Source organism: Narcine bancroftii, chromosome 2 (assembly GCF_036971445.1).
Source record: "Narcine bancroftii isolate sNarBan1 chromosome 2, sNarBan1.hap1, whole genome shotgun sequence".
NCBI classification, from domain to species: Eukaryota; Metazoa; Chordata; class Chondrichthyes; order Torpediniformes; family Narcinidae; genus Narcine; species Narcine bancroftii.
The window spans coordinates 106,266,260-106,284,097 of NC_091470.1; the positions used below are offsets into that span (position 1 = coordinate 106,266,260).

General features: G+C 43.8%; 1 protein-coding gene across 2 annotated transcripts in view; it reads right to left on the bottom strand.

The window, feature by feature from the left end:
• LOC138754089 (putative aminopeptidase W07G4.4) overlaps positions 1 to 17,838 on the bottom strand; it is a 55,195-nt gene that overhangs the window by 21,723 nt on the left and 15,634 nt on the right. For both annotated transcript variants that reach the window (XM_069917904.1, XM_069917905.1), the window contains 6 exons: positions 11,979 to 12,020; positions 10,369 to 10,465; positions 6,169 to 6,234; positions 3,634 to 3,716; positions 3,090 to 3,198; positions 65 to 189 (listed from right to left, as the gene is read on the bottom strand). In XM_069917904.1, coding sequence (XP_069774005.1) covers positions 65 to 189; positions 3,090 to 3,198; positions 3,634 to 3,716; positions 6,169 to 6,234; positions 10,369 to 10,465; positions 11,979 to 12,020 — 522 coding nt within the window. The remainder of the gene's footprint in view (positions 1 to 64; positions 190 to 3,089; positions 3,199 to 3,633; positions 3,717 to 6,168; positions 6,235 to 10,368; positions 10,466 to 11,978; positions 12,021 to 17,838) is intronic.

Genomic DNA, 17,838 nt, shown 5'->3' on the forward strand with positions numbered 1-17,838 from the left:
TAGTTAGGTTATGACAGTTGTTCCATTGTTGTATAATGTGTATGATCCTTCAAGCCATTCTTACCTGCCTTGCTCCAGTACTGATGAGAGTTGCACAAGTTTCTCCCCTTCCTCCTTACTGGAGGCCCACAGACCCAGACAATTGACTTTAGTAGCCTTTTCTTTGTGCGCTTCATAGATTTCTAATGGCTGCAACATTAAACACAGCAAGAGATTTAGTTAACATCATTAAAATAGTCAGTGAAAGGGAATCCTTTTCTGATTTCAAAACAGAACCTGCCAAGTTTTGGCTTCACAAATTTTTTTTTAAACTTTATTCATTCAAAAAACAAATAGTATATGACATATACAACAATTAACCATGATCGTTATTTTTTGTATATATAGGAAAAAAAAACCTGAAACTTATCTAATCCCAAGCCTTTCAGAGGTTGCAAACTACCCAATAAAAATACTGTTTGATCTAAAACTATTTTAATCTTATACAGATATTCTAAAAACAATTGAATTTTCTTCCAAAAAGATTGTATATGTATACATGACCAAATAGCATGAAAAAAAGTTCCAACTGTATCACCACATCTAAAACACAAATCTGATTCATTAAAACCATATTTTTTTAAATTTTTCAGGTGTTAAGTGTAATTGATGTAAAAAAGTTTGACATATCTACTATTGTTAGTAAATACCAATAATATCTTTATATGAAAACTCAAATCAACGTATATAGGCCCTCCTACAGGAAAAAAAAAAATCACAAATTAAAAACTAACTAAAATTTAAAAAAACCCCCCCCCCCAAAAAAAAACTACCAAAAGGAAGTAATCCCTAAATAAAAATTGGGTGTGGGTCACCCACCAATGGCTGATGACTAGTAAAGAACTTAGTGCAAATCTCTCCCTCCCCAGCCAAACAATGAATAACATCAAAACATCATAACAACAAAAAAAATAAGAGTAAGAAAAAAAAAATTCTTTTCATCCAAGAGATTCCAATTTCGAAGATCCCATTTCAGAAGAAGTTGGACTCTTTCCATTCCCGTTTTTCCCATTTCTGCCATTTCTTCCATTTCCAGACAACCAGATTTTTCTTTAGGAGACAATGGTGGACTACGTCTTTGTCCTCTTATATCTGGCAATGAATTAGCAAAAATAATTTCTTCACGATCATTCTCAAAAAAAAGAAATTGATAGTCTCCATAAAACACCTTCAACATTGCCGGGTAGTGAAAAATAGACTTGTAACCATTACGCCACAAAACTTCTTTAACTGGATTAAATTGACGTCGACGTTGAATGACCTCTCGATTCAAATCAGGATTAAATGGAGTTTGTCGTTGTCTCACATTTTGCACTGCTAGTCGAAGTACTGCTTCTCTGTCCAAATAATTGTTAGCGGTCTCGGTGGTTGACCAGGGCGTTCTTCTTAGAGCTCTGTGGGCTCCTTCCAGTACCAAGCCTGCAGAAAAAAATTCTTGCCCTAATACTTGTGGGATCCAGTCTTTAAAAAAACGAAGAGGATCTTGTCCTTCTATTCTTTTCTTTGGCTCGGCTTCGCGGACGAAGATTTATGGAGGGGGTTAAATGTCCACGTCAGCTGCAGGCTCGTTGGTGGCTGACAAGTCCGATGCGGGACAGGCAGACACGGTTGCAGGGGAAAATTGGTTGGTTGGGGTTGGGTGTTGGGTTTTTCCTCCTTTGCCTTTTGTCAGTGAGGTGGGCTCTGCGGTCTTCTTCAAAGGAGGTTGCTGCCCGCCAAACTGTGAGGTGCCAAGATGCACGGTTTGAGGCGATATCAGCCCACTGGCGGTGGTCAATGTGGCAGGCACCAAGAGATTTCTTTAGGCAGTCCTTTTACCTTTTCTTTGGTGCACCTCTGTCACGGTGGCCAGTGGAGAGCTCGCCATATAACACGATCTTGGGAAGGCGATGGTCCTCCATTCTGGAGACGTGACCCACCCAGTGCAGCTGGATCTTCAGCAGCGTGGACTCGATGCTGTCGAATTCTGCCATCTCGAGTACTTCGACGTTAGGGATGAAAGCACTCCAATGAATGTTGAGGATGGAGCGGAGACAACGCTGGTGGAAGCGTTCTAGGAGCGATTTTCACATTATTCCTTCTGCTTTGAATCTCCAAATAGCCTATTTTCCTCTCTAACTCCTTCTTGCGTTCTCCCAATTCTATAACTGATTTTTCAACCTTCAACACTTTTTCTATGTTAGAAGCCACTTGTTGTTTACAGTCCAAAAAAGCAGTCTGAAATTTTTAAAAATTCTTCATAAGATGCATCCACACGTGCTTTAACTATATTCAATTCTGAACTTATCATTTGAACCATCTCATTCATTAGAGGTTGAATGACTGCATTTAGTTGCTTACACTGTGGATCAGAAAAGCTCAGCCCTGGTTTCTCTGACGTAGTGGCAGAACCAGATAACTGCAGCTCCTGCTGCAACTCAACAGAAGGCATTTTAAAAGTTTTAGTGCGGGTCTGGACTCCCAGTGACGGCACCCTGACTTCCTCAGGGGGTCGCTGCTGGTCTCCCCCTGCATCTCGTTTTTTCACAAAATCAGGAAGGAAAGTGATATCTTCAGGCTGAAATGCTTCCTGATGCATTTCCAACAATGGAGTCGTCTTCCTGCGAGCTCCCTCCATTGAAATCGAAAGGCTTTCCAAATTGGGATCCACTTCTTGGGAACACGCACCTTCTTCCAGAGAATGGGTAATTCCAGTGCCATCCTTCACTTGGTGAGTAGTAGACATTTTTTTTTCAGCTTCCACAGGCAGTCTTTGTGGTTTAGATACTGAAGAGATTAAACCTGAAGCTGTATCAAGTCGTCTAGGTCCCAAATCTTCAACACTTGAAAATGTAACTTCTTCTGCACTTGAGGTTTAATCTTTTTACCATTAATGGCCATAATAGTTCCTTAATACTTTAAACTAAAATTTAAAAAGTTTAAACTTGAAAATAAAGGGTTAAAAAAAATGGGAACTTAAAAGTCTGGCCAGAGTGGTCGAGATTACACGTCTAGACTCTACACCATCTTGCCACGCCCCCCACAAATTATTAAAAAATTATTCCACTTACAACATACAAAGCATGTAGAGCTCCAAGCGCAGTCACCAAAGGAGCATCTTTGAACAATCCTTCTGGTGGACAAACCAAGATGGGGTTCTTTATGCCAGCTTTCAGAGCACTGAGGGAAACAAATTCAAGTGCTTAATGCAACAGTTTTCCTACCCTGGAATCATCAAGCAGGAACTAACATCTTTCTTATTTCATAGTACATGTATGGCAGGAGTAAATGCAATACACAATTTATTCTACAATATGCCAAAAAATTTTCAACAGAAGTCCAAAGTAAGTAAGAAGCTGAAATGACCTCGTATGCAAGTGTCCTTTAAACAGCAAATGCACCAACCCCCAATTGGAAAGTAATGCAGATTTCACCAATCTTATGTAAAGTTTTTCACTGGAGTTCATTGATTTCAAATAACTACAAACCCAATTTATCATAGGCACGGAGAAATAAAGAACATGGATCAAAGCTGGAGCTAAACAAGAAAGTCTCCAGAAACTGGGGTCAAGGGCAATGGATCAAAGCTAACTGTTCACACATCAGTTCACCTACCGCTTGATGCCATGGACAGCTGCATCACTAAATCTCCTCACATCGTCGTAATCTCTGTTGAGAGGTCCAGTTGGTGAAAAGATCTATAAAAGTTTGGATAGTTTACCATTACCACATTGGAGGGAGCTCATGGCCTAAATTTTATTCAGTAATATAAAAATTATAGAACGATTCACTGAAAGGCAGCACCCATTATACAAATGAATCAAATCTGCCTTTCACTCTTTATCTCTTTTCAATTTCATATCCTCGCTGGTGGCATTGACCTTCCTTTTTCAACATTTTTATTAATTTCATCATGTAAATATTACATAGGTACATGATAATTGAGTAGTAACAAATCAATAATAAAAATGGTGTTGCATTGCCCTTTCAAATCCCATGATATTTTTTCCTTTGAGACTGCATCAAAAACCATTTGAAAAATACAAATGCACACAATTAACAGCCAGCATTCAGGAAAGAGGTGTGGGTGCTACAGGGCTTGCACCACCAGGTTTAAGAATAGATTCTATCCCTCCACCATCAGAGTCCTCAATGACAAACTCAGACATTTGGAGACTCTTACTTGTGGAGTATTTATTTTCTTTTGTTCTCTCTGTATTGCAGACAGTTTGTTTACATTCATAGAAACATAGAAAATAGGTGCAGGACTAGGCCATTTGGCCCTTCAAGCCTATACTGCCATTCAATATGATCATGACTGATCAGTAGGTGGTTCCTGCCTTCTCCCCATACCCCCTGATTTCCTTAACCTCAAGGGCCAAATCTAACCTATTCTTAAATATTGACAAGCCTCAACTACTTCCTGTGGCAAAGAGTGGTAATTCTGCTGCCCACAGGAAAAAGGAATCTCAAGATTCCAGAGGTCACTTGCCTGAGGATGCACTACACAAAAAAAACCTGTGCAGATGCACAGATAAGTGGAGGGCTGCTACCCAAGCACACAAAAAGCTGCAGAGCACCGTAAACAGTTCAGATCAACACTCAAACCAAGCTCACCATACCTCCTGGTGTCTTGGGAAAACTGCCAGCATGTTAAAGAACCCATCCCACCTTACCCTAGACATTCTTTCTACCCTCCCACCAGGCAGAAGATGCACGTGCTTGAAAACACAAACCTCCAGATTTAATTGTACTTTTCTCTACAGCCTTCACTATTGTAACATTACTCCCTGCACTGTTTTATTATTTGATATTACTGCCATATGAATTGCCCTTCTTGAACAGCATGCAAAATAAAACTTTCAGCTGCATCTTGGTATATATGACAATAAAACAATTCATTAAATTATACTTTCTCCAGGAGGCAATAAATTTTTGCCTCAAATTGCCTCCTAAAATTTCCAACTGACCTTTGGCTGGCTGCACCCGATTCCCAACCAGATGTGAAACAATTTGATCCACCAGTTCCCCAGCAGCACCTCCACCTCCAAGGAGGACTGGATCAAGCCCTTTACAATAACTACCCATACTTCCTTCTGTAACCCAAGATGCAGCTCCTCCAGGTCAAACAACTTTTCTGCCTTGAATGCTGCTAAAGTATTGTTTAGTACCTGCTTGTAGAAGTTTAATACATAGAAATTGGTTGCCACATTTCCTCTGTTAATGCATTAAGTAAAATCCAAGGGTCCACAGCAATTTAGGATCATTCAAGGCCATAAAAGATCTTACCATGCATTTCCTTTTCACTTTTTAAAAATCAAATTCATCATCTGCATTTCCTCTCTTTGTATAAAGATGAGCTCAAGTTTTACATTTCCTGATATTACCTCCAATATTCTTAAGCAATGACCAATATTTTATTTTTTTCTGCAATGGCTTGGTTCTCTGCTAAACAGTATCATTTTCAAAAGCTTCCATTTTCTTCTCCATATCCTCATTCATCAAGAAAACTCGAGGTTTGATTTGCTTTCTACCATTCACCCAAGAATATGTTTAGTATATACCCAAATCATCTCAGTATTTTGACTACGAGTATACCTGAACCAGTCCTCCATGCACAACATCAGACTTAACCCTCTTTTTAGCAACAACTTCAACGTCAGCTTTTTCTTTGAACTTTTCCACAACCGAACACATTGTGATCAAAAACTGTACTGTCATTTAAATCCATTTCTGAAAATGTTGTTTTCAAAATTTACTGGAAACCTGGTAAACAGAATATTTTAGGAGTTACTCCCCACCTTTGCTTTCCTTTTTTAAATATGTTTCTAGTCACGTAGACTTTTCAAGATGTCATTATAATACTAGTGCTGTTCTCATTGAAGTTCCACATCACTTATGATCACAGCAACAATAATGAATGGAATTTATCCTCACATGAAGCATGGAAACATATTGGCACAAGCTGGTGATTAGCCTTCTTCAGGGATGAAAATTATGATCTTTTGGTGGAAGCTTTCATCCACAAACTTTGGTCAATGTTGCAACCAGTCACTTTTTATTTCGGATAGAATCCAGTAAAAACAATATTTGCACCTATCTACGCCTGTGAACGGGAAACCCACACTTCCGCAATGTTAATTGACTCACCACTCTAGCTCCTGGAAGAAGAGGAGCATGTATCAATACCACTTCCTGTTCCATTGAAGCATCAATCTGAAAGGCAGAATTTGGTCACAAACTTAACAAGCCATTGACAAAAAGAAACAACAGCAGCAGCTTGAATGTGTCTGAGTTTAATGGATAAATATTGGGAGAAATTTGGTAAAATTAGAGTAGGTTACAGACACATATTTTAAAACAGATCTTATTTGAAATACTGAAGAACTCATTCAGTAACATTGCAGGATGTATGGTGAATGTTATGTACATTTCACAAGTAAGTGCTAATTGAAATGACGTCATGAAATGAATAGCCATTGTTTTGGGAAGAAACTGGCTGCTTGCAAGTACCTATAGGGTTCTCACAGAAAGGTCACTCCTGGGTTTTATTTACCCAAGTCAACAGATGGAGCAGAAGGACAACTCCTGTTGTTTGCTGAAGATGGTGGGAGTTTTTGCAAGTGAGAGAGTCATGGGTTTCCGAGCGAGAGAGCGAGAGAGCGAGAGAGCGAGAGAGCGAGAGAGCGAGAGAGCGAGAGAGCGAGAGAGCGAGAGAGCGAGAGAGCGAGAGAGCGAGAGAGCGAGAGAGCGAGAGAGCGAGAGAGCGAGAGAGCGAGAGAGCGAGAGAGCGAGAGAGCGAGAGAGCGAGAGAGCGAGAGAGCGAGAGAGCGAGAGAGCGAGAGAGCGAGAGAGCGAGAGAGCGAGAGAGCGAGAGAGCGAGAGAGCGAGAGAGCGAGAGAGCGAGAGAGCGAGAGAGCGAGAGAGCGAGAGAGCGAGAGAGCGAGAGAGCGAGAGAGCGAGAGAGCGAGAGAGCGAGAGAGCGAGAGAGCGAGAGAGCGAGAGAGCGAGAGAGCGAGAGAGCGAGAGAGCGAGAGAGCGAGAGAGCGAGAGAGCGAGAGAGCGAGAGAGCGAGAGAGCGAGAGAGCGAGAGAGCGAGAGAGCGAGAGAGCGAGAGAGCGAGAGAGCGAGAGAGCGAGAGAGCGAGAGAGCGAGAGAGCGAGAGAGCGAGAGAGCGAGAGAGCGAGACCAATCTCAACAAGATCTCCCAGCCAGTGTGTGTGTGTGACACTGAAAGCAGCTGAACAGTGTAAGCCAGGAAGAGCTGGTTGGAAACAGAAAGTTCCAGAGCAGTGGATGGCTGGAAGTGCTATCTGTCTGATGTTTCTCTTGGAATAAGTAGAACAGAAAGGAACTCTGTGATAGCCTGAAAGAAAGAGGTTACCATCTGAAGACCATCAGTTAGACCATCAATGAGACATTGAGATGACTAATGGTGGTACCTCACTTGTGGAATTCCAGGAACAAATCTCTCTCTGCAAACCCTACAAGAACCTTCCTTAGCAGTAAACATTTACCTTTCGAGCACCAAAGCCTGGTGAACTTTATACATATTAAATTCTGTGCACAGTATAAGAATTGCTTGCATCCAGAGAACTTGGAAGGAGAAGTGAGATTGAACTGTAAACCAAATGCTGTTGCAGTTGTACTTTTCCAGGCAAGTATTCCATTGGACTCCTAGTTTCTCCCTTTAAATGATGCACAGGATATAGAGAGCATCACTGTGGTATGTGGTTAGTCTAGTTGAGTTTCTGGCTCATGGTGATCACCAGGATGTTGAGGTAATCCCAGTGAATGGTTAGGATGGGAGGTCAGGTTCTTTTGAAAGATGGTCATTGACTAGAATTGTGGCAAAAATATCATTTGACACTCCATCAATCCACGTCTGCATGTTGTCTAAGTCTTGCTTCATGCAGGCATGGAAAGCTCATTTCCTAAGGAACTGCAGAGGGGAATGAACATCAGCAAACACCCCCACTTCTTACATCTCTGACTCCAAGAGGCAAGCATTCAGGTAGCTCTTGTCAATGGCAAATAGCAAATTCCAGGTAATAATCCACTGTTTTTATTACATGACAATAAATCATCAGTCTGTACAAAATCCAGTGCAGGTCAAGCAGAAATTTATGCCAGCTAAAATACTTAAAGATAAATCATCTACTTCATCTAACTCCAAAGATTTAAATCTTCTATCTGAAACTTTAACGCTGTACTCGACTCAGCCAGCAACCACAACCATCATATCTGCTTCCATCTCTGTGACATTCAGTTGATCTAAAGCAATCTTATTGAAACAAACAAGTCTGGTTTCTATATATTGCAAGAACCATAGGACATCTGGAGAAACACGTAAATGAAGTAGGAATATGGATTAAATATGATCTTAGAGGTTATGAACAACTAGATTTCTCACATGCTATTTGATGTGCATGATTTTCCTGCTTAGCTCCTCCAATCAGTTTCCTGTTTATCATTTACTCCATGTTGTAATGTGTATTATTCTTTTCACCAACAGAGAGTCATGGCATCAGAGTAATTTACAGCATGGAAACTGGCTCTTTGACCCAACTTGTTCATGTCAGCCAAGGTGTCTACCCAAGATAGCTTCAACTGCTAGCATTTGGGTCATTTCCCTCTCAACCTTTCATATCCATGTACTTATCTAAATGTATTTTGAACATTGCAATTGCACCTCTTTTACAGATTTCTCCAAACCACCCGACAATGATGTATAAAGTAATCACATCATTCCTATGAATGGGTAACCACAATACTCTGTGTGGTATCATCAACGTGTCAAGACATCCCAATTCCTGTGCTCAATGAAGACAATTATGCCAAATACGTCTTTACACACCCTGCTATTTGTGTCACCACTTTATAGAAACAATATACTTATAACCCCAAGCCTCAGGTCTCCCATTTATTCTGCACCATGGTTTGACTTGCCAGAATAAATCACCCAATGCTTATTCAAGTTAAATTCAATCTACCCTTCCGACTCATTCTTCCCTGAAAATCTAGATCCTGTTGCAAGCATTTTTCCTCACTGTCCACAATACCTCTTATTCTGGTGTCACCCACAAGCTTACTAATTACATTAACCACTGACATCCAAATCATTAATGTGAGAAACAGTACAGCCAGCAAGATCCCTGTGGGCTTCCAATAAGAAAAACAACCCTCCACTGCCACCTTCTGACTGCATTCCAAATCTGAATGCAAATCCAGACACTTCATCAAATCATGAAAGCTTATGGCCAAAACATTGACAATTCTTTTTCTCCCTCTGATATTGCTCAACACACCAAGTCACTCCAACAGATTGTTTATTCTCTCCCTAGTTCCGTTGTTAGTCTGGCAAAACTTCATTTTTAATGGATTTGAAACTGAACATGATGACCCCAAACCTCCAGCTCAAAATCTTAAGTAATCTATATTCTTTCAATCTTTTGCTTCTTACTTCAAAGTCACCTGCCATTGGCAGTATTCAGTAGGTTTTTTGAAGGCTCAAAATGTACAGCCAAAATGATTTTCCATACTACACAAAAAAAATAGGCATTTAGATTTGGATTGACATGAAGTTTGGTCTGAGCTTGTTCATGAAGTTCAACACCAAAAGCAATGAATACATTAAGTCTGGCACAAATGAAAATTTCTTGTAATCTTTCTCCTGCAGTTTCTATTCTGTAGCAAGAACTTCACACACAAATTGCATCGTTGCACAAGGTCCAAATGTAAAGCCAAAAGTCCATTACAGAAGGTCTACCACTAGATTTTTACAAAAAATAGGAACAACATTTGGATACTTTTATTTATTTCCAGTCATGGAAACATAGAAGATAGGAGCAGGAGTAGGTCATTCGACCCTTCGAGCCTGCTCCGCCATTCAACGAGATCATGGCTGATCTTAAATTTCAGTACCCCGTCCCCGCCTTCTCTCCGTAACCTTTAATACCCTTATACTGAAGAAATTGATCTAATTCCCTCTTAAATAGATTTAATGAACCTGCCTCTACTGCCCTCTGTGGCAATGAATTCCACAGATTCACCACCCTCTGGGTCAAGAAATTCCTCCTCATCTCGGTCCTAAATGGTTTGCCCATTATCCTCAAACCATGGCCCTGGGTTCTGGATTTTCCCATCCTTGGAAACATCCCACCTGCATCCATTCTGTCCAGTCCTGCCAGAATTTTGTAGGTCTCTATCTTCTAAACTCCAGCGAGTCCAATCCCAATTTGCGCAATCTTTCCTCATAAGTCATTCCTGCCATTAACCAGCTCAGTGCCTTGTTATAAAAGCCAAAGTACAGATTGAAAATGATTTAAGGCATTTATTAGGCATACTTACAGATTTGTAATTGTTAAGTGGACCCTTCAGACATTGTAAATCCCCAGACAGCTTGTCAATGGTATTAGTTACAAGGACAACACCATCAAACTTCAGCCTGTCATAGAAAAAATATCTAAGGTCATGGGCAAGAAGTACATTAGCATAAATAATGATTTTACCTTGAAAACCTGCTTGACATTTCACAAACTATCTCTGCCTAGCATGCTATGAGGCTAGCATTAGTCAACTACTCTAATGAGTACCCATAGGTTAGAAGGGCAAACAAAGCCTACCAAACAATTTTTATAAAAAAACAATTCAACATTTTAGTTTAAAGGGTAAACACAGCCGTGCTCTACAATCGACCTCATCAATGAACCATAGTCTCTGCCTTACTTTTAAAGCACTATTATTTTAATTTTTTTATAGTAATGTCATAAGATGGTTATAATATGTACTACGATTCTGTCACAAAACACTGAATTTCATGACTTGTTCATGACGATAGATTCTGAAATCAAACCTATTTCTCCTATGACTGAATCATAGAATATTTATCCACCCCTTTCCTAACACTGGTGGAGACATTGCCGCGACTGGTCAAGTCACAGCAACTCGGGAGACCAAAAAATGGCTTGCGCTCTCACCAAGGCGACGCCTGCGACATCTCCAGACAAGGCGACAATCAATTCGCCCGGCAGTCGTGGAGACATCGTCCCAGTCACGGACAAAATTAGTCTCCGCAACTGATGAGAGACGTCACGGAGACCTGATGGAGACTGGAAAAAGTCTCAAAAAAAAAAAAAAAAAACACGTTTGAATATCCCACGACTCCCCGGAGACCCAGCTAGTCTCCAGGAGACATCTCCACAACTAGCAGAGACTCGAGTCGCCACCTTGTCTCCAGGCCAATGAGATAGGCCCTTTATTAACTGACTGTCTTGCGATAAATTAGGAGTTTCTCAAGTCAGCTTTGGTAATATCAGTCATCCTGCTCTTAGCAAAATGTAATTGGATAGTTCCACAATAAACCTCCAGCTCTGTCGGACAGCTTAATTAAAAGAGTCCAACAAATACCATCCATTTGACCAATACAAACTTTACAGATCACATTGCAGTGAATATGCAACACCACACTGCAGTAAATATGGAACACCACACAACGCTAAGAGCCTTTATAATAATTAATCTTTACAACAAATCTGCAGAAAGGCTAAAGATGCAATGTCTGTGCTTTCATAGAACATCTATATTTGGTCTTTTTAACAAAAATTCTGAAATATTTCAACCACAACTACAACAGCAGGTACAATTTGCAAAAATCTTTCACTCTTTGCAACAACAGACTCCATTTCAGCATCTTACTTCAGCATTGCTTCCCCTCTTAGGGAACATTTATAACCAACATTCAAAGAGTTGAAAGATTAACAAATCTACTGCAACAATTAAAAATAAACTACTTCACCAATTTGCAGGGAAAGCTCGGGCAAATAGACATTTTCCTTTTGCAGGAAGGTAGTAAATGCTAATTAAATAATTTAATAATTGTCACAACGCATGACGGCTACAGACTATTTGAACAAGTTCCAAATATAATTTAATCAAAAGTGCAACACTATTATACTCACGGGTGGCCTTGCAATTGAGTCGTGAAAATAATTTCTGGAACTCTGCAAGATATAATTTTAAATATTAGTATTGATTTCAAGGATCACACTATGTTTAACTGACCAATAAAATTTTCCAAGTTTCATCCTTCCAAATTCAGATAAATTATGTTTTTTAAAAAACATAACACAAAGGATAAACTGTGTAAGATAACAAAGGGACAGTCTTCCTACTATTCCCTTAATATTGTGGTAACAGAAGCATGCTCATTTGAAATCAAGGTATTACACCCAGGGCTGGTGCTAGAAATTGTGGGGCTCAATTAGAAAATTGATAGCAGGGCCTCTACTCTACAAAAGTCAAAACTGATGTTTTATATTTCGTGTAGTATGTCAGTCTTAGCCAAAAAGCATTAAATGTTTGATATACTAAATATTGAAAGACAATATGAAGGTTTTAATTTTTTAATACAAGACAAATACAGACATACTGTTTATCCACAGGTCTATTAGAAACAGATTTTTCTGGCTCTTTTATTTGCAAAACCTTTCAAAATAATTTCAAAGTCGAAAGTTTTAGTAATGTCATATAGATAGCATCGCCAAATTGTTTAGTCTCTCGTGAAATTGTTGACCACAAGCATGTTTTAATCAGTTTTAGTTTTGATAAACTTCTTTCGCCCGATGGGACTGTTACGGGCATTAAGTAAATCCTCATAGCAATAAAAACATTAAGAAATGCTGTGAATCAAGGAAATGCTGTGAATCAATTGTTTACCACCAGGTATTCAAACAGAGCTTGAGGTAAAACGACACTGAAGGGAAGAAAAGTTTTCAGAGCTTCAAGTTCTTCGGCCAACAGATAACCATCCACATCTTTACTTGTTTCAGTAACTACCCCTCCATCAGGGCTCTGTTTTAGTGTCAGTTAAAGCTGTTTCAAGGTCTGCTGTGTGTTTCCTTATTTCTGCCTTTTGTTATCTCAAAGTTTTTTAAAAATCCAAATAATTTTACACAACTTAAGCTTCTTAAATCTAGACTCTAAAGATTGAATAGCTTTGTCTAGCACCAAGCTGAAGCACTGAACTCTGCATGCATCTTTTGGATCATCTAAAGCTTGACCTTTTGCCTCACATGAAAATATTCTCTTCCTTCTACGTAGTTTTTTTTGTTGAAATTGTCTAAACTTCAATCGTAATTTAACAGCTTCAGCCAATTCATTTGCGCCTATTAGGACATCATTAAAACCACCCTCTCTATAAATTTGATAATAGTTTTTCAAATGACTCCATGCCTTCATCAGTGTCCTTTGTTTCACCTTGTAGTTCCTTGCTTACATAGTTAACTTTTAAAAGTACTTCACGCCAAAATAACAAATAAATAAAAAATTTGTAGTCTTTTAGCTGGGTTGCTAAGGATTCAGCTTCCGCTTTTACTTTGGCTCATCTGTTATCTCTGATATTTCCACAAGTGCATCATATACTTCTCCAACCTGATAATGAATAGCTTTAACGCCATCAATCCGACACTTCCACCTAGTGTTGCTCAAGGGTTCCACTGATAACCCGGGTACAAGTTTGTTAAAACTGCCCACCTCTTAGTTGATGCTGAGAACAATATGTAGATCCATTGCAAGATCCCAAAAAATGTTATAGCATCTGGACAACTCTTGGCTACATCTCCGAGTAAAAGGTTATAATTGTGACATGCACAGGGTGCAAAGAAAGCTCTTGAATTATCCTTCAACAGTCGTGCTTGTACTCCAGATGTCTGACCTTTGACATAGCCTTGGCCTCAAATATCTTTCACCTCTAAATTCCTTCCATGTGTTTAATAATGTTTTATATAAATCTTCTCCTGTGCTACTTTCAACCTGCATAAACTTTGAAATGTTCATAAACACCTGAAGGAGCCAAGTTATCATCAGACACATACCTGATCATACGAGACATTAGCTCTCGGTGACTTATATCAGGTGTGCAGTCTAAAATTATGGCGTAGTACTTAGCTGCTTTTACGCGTTTCAGTATCTCATTCAAAACAGCTGTAGCCATAATGTCTAGTAGTTCATTCTGAGTATCTTTTCCTAAATAGTGATTATGAATTTTGTGGGTTTTGACTTTTCGCAAATGTTCTTCAAGAACAGAGTCAAACTTACCAAACACCTCAAAAAGTCATAAAAGTTTCCATTGTGTACACTCTCATTACCAACTTTTTCCTCTGTTCCTCTAAATCACACATGTCAAACTCTGACCGGCGGGCCAAATTTGGCCTGCGATATAATTATATTTGGCCCGCAAGATCATATCAAAAATGTATTAGAAGTGGCCCGCTGGCCGCCGCGCCAGTATAGCGCATGCACAGTAACCGCTGTGTCCCAGGGTGAGAGAGAGAAAAAAATCCTGGTCCTTGAAAAGTAGTGGTGGGTGGTTTTATAAACACGCTGTCGTGTCCCCCCGCCCATCCCCCCCACCCCCCACCACCGCAGTGCAGCCTGGCCGGTGTCAGGGGAAGCCAAGGTCGCTTCCCAGTGCCGGAACCCCAGTGGCACAGCGTTTCTTGGAGCTGCAGATGGAATCGGGACGCTGGAGGGAAGATTGGAGCTCCCCGCCGGGCGATGGGGGTGCCGGCCGCCCTGCGCCTTCCCACCGGACCAGCGGCAGGTGCCTGGAGTACACGTGGAGAGTGAGGCTGGTCGGGCAGGTAGGGTGGAACCCCCCTGCCAATCTCGGGAGTGGCGTGGGTTGGATCGGGATTAGCCGCGCTCACCTGCTCCTCCACTGCTGACCTGGATCCCAGCGCGGTCCTGAGCACGGAGACTGCCCTGGAAAGGTCCTGGGACACCGGCACGGAAAGAAAAGGGGGATCCGGGGGAAAACTCAGCAGGTCAAAGGGGGATCCGGGGGGAAAACTCAGCAGGTCAAAGGGGGATCCGGGGGGAAAACTCAGCAGGTCAAAGGGGGATCCGGGGGGAAAACTCAGCAGGTCAAAGGGGGATCCGGGGGGAAAACTCAGCAGGTCAAAGGGGGATCCGGGGGGAAAACTCAGCAGGTCAAAGGGGGATCCGGGGGGAAAACTCAGCAGGTCAAAGGGGGATCCGGGGGGAAAACTCAGCAGGTCAAAGGGGGATCCGGGGGGAAAACTCAGCAGGTCAAAGGGGGATCCGGGGGGAAAACTCAGCAGGTCAAAGGGGGATCCGGGGGGAAAACTCAGCAGGTCAAAGGGGGATCCGGGGGGAAAACTCAGCAGGTCAAAGGGGGATCCGGGGGGAAAACTCAGCAGGTCAAAGGGGGATCCGGGGGGAAAACTCAGCAGGTCAAAGGGGGATCCGGGGGGAAAACTCAGCAGGTCAAAGGGGGATCCGGGGGGAAAACTCAGCAGGTCAAAGGGGGATCCGGGGGGAAAACTCAGCAGGTCAAAGGGGGATCCGGGGGGAAAACTCAGCAGGTCAAAGGGGGATCCGGGGGGAAAACTCAGCAGGTCAAAGGGGGATCCGGGGGGAAAACTCAGCAGGTCAAAGGGGGATCCGGGGGGAAAACTCAGCAGGTCAAAGGGGGATCCGGGGGGAAAACTCAGCAGGTCAAAGGGGGATCCGGGGGGAAAACTCAGCAGGTCAAAGGGGGATCCGGGGGGAAAACTCAGCAGGTCAAAGGGGGATCCGGGGGGAAAACTCAGCAGGTCAAAGGGGGATCCGGGGGGAAAACTCAGCAGGTCAAAGGGGGATCCGGGGGGAAAACTCAGCAGGTCAAAGGGGGATCCGGGGGGAAAACTCAGCAGGTCAAAGGGGGATCCGGGGGGAAAACTCAGCAGGTCAAAGGGGGATCCGGGGGGAAAACTCAGCAGGTCAAAGGGGGATCCGGGGGGAAAACTCAGCAGGTCAAAGGGGGATCCGGGGGAAAACTCAGCAGGTCAAAGGGGGATCCGGGGGGAAAACTCAGCAGGTCAAAGGGGGATCCGGGGGGAAAACTCAGCAGGTCAAAGGGGGATCCGGGGGGAAAACTCAGCAGGTCAAAGGGGGATCCGGGGGGAAAACTCAGCAGGTCAAAGGGGGATCCGGGGGGAAAACTCAGCAGGTCAAAGGGGGATCCGGGGGGAAAACTCAGCAGGTCAAAGGGGGATCCGGGGGGAAAACTCAGCAGGTCAAAGGGGGATCCGGGGGGAAAACTCAGCAGGTCAAAGGGGGATCCGGGGGGAAAACTCAGCAGGTCAAAGGGGGATCCGGGGGGAAAACTCAGCAGGTCAAAGGGGGATCCGGGGGGAAAACTCAGCAGGTCAAAGGGGGATCCGGGGGGAAAACTCAGCAGGTCAAAGGGGGATCCGGGGGGAAAACTCAGCAGGTCAAAGGGGGATCCGGGGGGAAAACTCAGCAGGTCAAAGGGGGATCCGGGGGGAAAACTCAGCAGGTCAAAGGGGGATCCGGGGGGAAAACTCAGCAGGTCAAAGGGGGATCCGGGGGGAAAACTCAGCAGGTCAAAGGGGGATCCGGGGGGAAAACTCAGCAGGTCAAAGGGGGATCCGGGGGGAAAACTCAGCAGGTCAAAGGGGGATCCGGGGGGAAAACTCAGCAGGTCAAAGGGGGATCCGGGGGGAAAACTCAGCAGGTCAAAGGGGGATCCGGGGGGAAAACTCAGCAGGTCAAAGGGGGATCCGGGGGGAAAACTCAGCAGGTCAAAGGGGGATCCGGGGGGAAAACTCAGCAGGTCAAAGGGGGATCCGGGGGGAAAACTCAGCAGGTCAAAGGGGGATCCGGGGGGAAAACTCAGCAGGTCAAAGGGGGATCCGGGGGGAAAACTCAGCAGGTCAAAGGGGGATCCGGGGGGAAAACTCAGCAGGTCAAAGGGGGATCCGGGGGGAAAACTCAGCAGGTCAAAGGGGGATCCGGGGGGAAAACTCAGCAGGTCAAAGGGGGATCCGGGGGGAAAACTCAGCAGGTCAAAGGGGGATCCGGGGGGAAAACTCAGCAGGTCAAAGGGGGATCCGGGGGGAAAACTCAGCAGGTCAAAGGGGGATCCGGGGGGAAAACTCAGCAGGTCAAAGGGGGATCCGGGGGGAAAACTCAGCAGGTCAAAGGGGGATCCGGGGGGAAAACTCAGCAGGTCAAAGGGGGATCCGGGGGGAAAACTCAGCAGGTCAAAGGGGGATCCGGGGGGAAAACTCAGCAGGTCAAAGGGGGATCCGGGGGGAAAACTCAGCAGGTCAAAGGGGGATCCGGGGGGAAAACTCAGCAGGTCAAAGGGGGATCCGGGGGGAAAACTCAGCAGGTCAAAGGGGGATCCGGGGGGAAAACTCAGCAGGTCAAAGGGGGATCCGGGGGGAAAACTCAGCAGGTCAAAGGGGGATCCGGGGGGAAAACTCAGCAGGTCAAAGGGGGATCCGGGGGGAAAACTCAGCAGGTCAAAGGGGGATCCGGGGGGAAAACTCAGCAGGTCAAAGGGGGATCCGGGGGGAAAACTCAGCAGGTCAAAGGGGGATCCGGGGGGAAAACTCAGCAGGTCAAAGGGGGATCCGGGGGGAAAACTCAGCAGGTCAAAGGGGGATCCGGGGGGAAAACTCAGCAGGTCAAAGGGGGATCCGGGGGGAAAACTCAGCAGGTCAAAGGGGGATCCGGGGGGAAAACTCAGCAGGTCAAAGGGGGATCCGGGGGGAAAACTCAGCAGGTCAAAGGGGGATCCGGGGGGAAAACTCAGCAGGTCAAAGGGGGATCCGGGGGGAAAACTCAGCAGGTCAAAGGGGGATCCGGGGGGAAAACTCAGCAGGTCAAAGGGGGATCCGGGGGGAAAACTCAGCAGGTCAAAGGGGGATCCGGGGGGAAAACTCAGCAGGTCAAAGGGGGATCCGGGGGGAAAACTCAGCAGGTCAAAGGGGGATCCGGGGGGAAAAC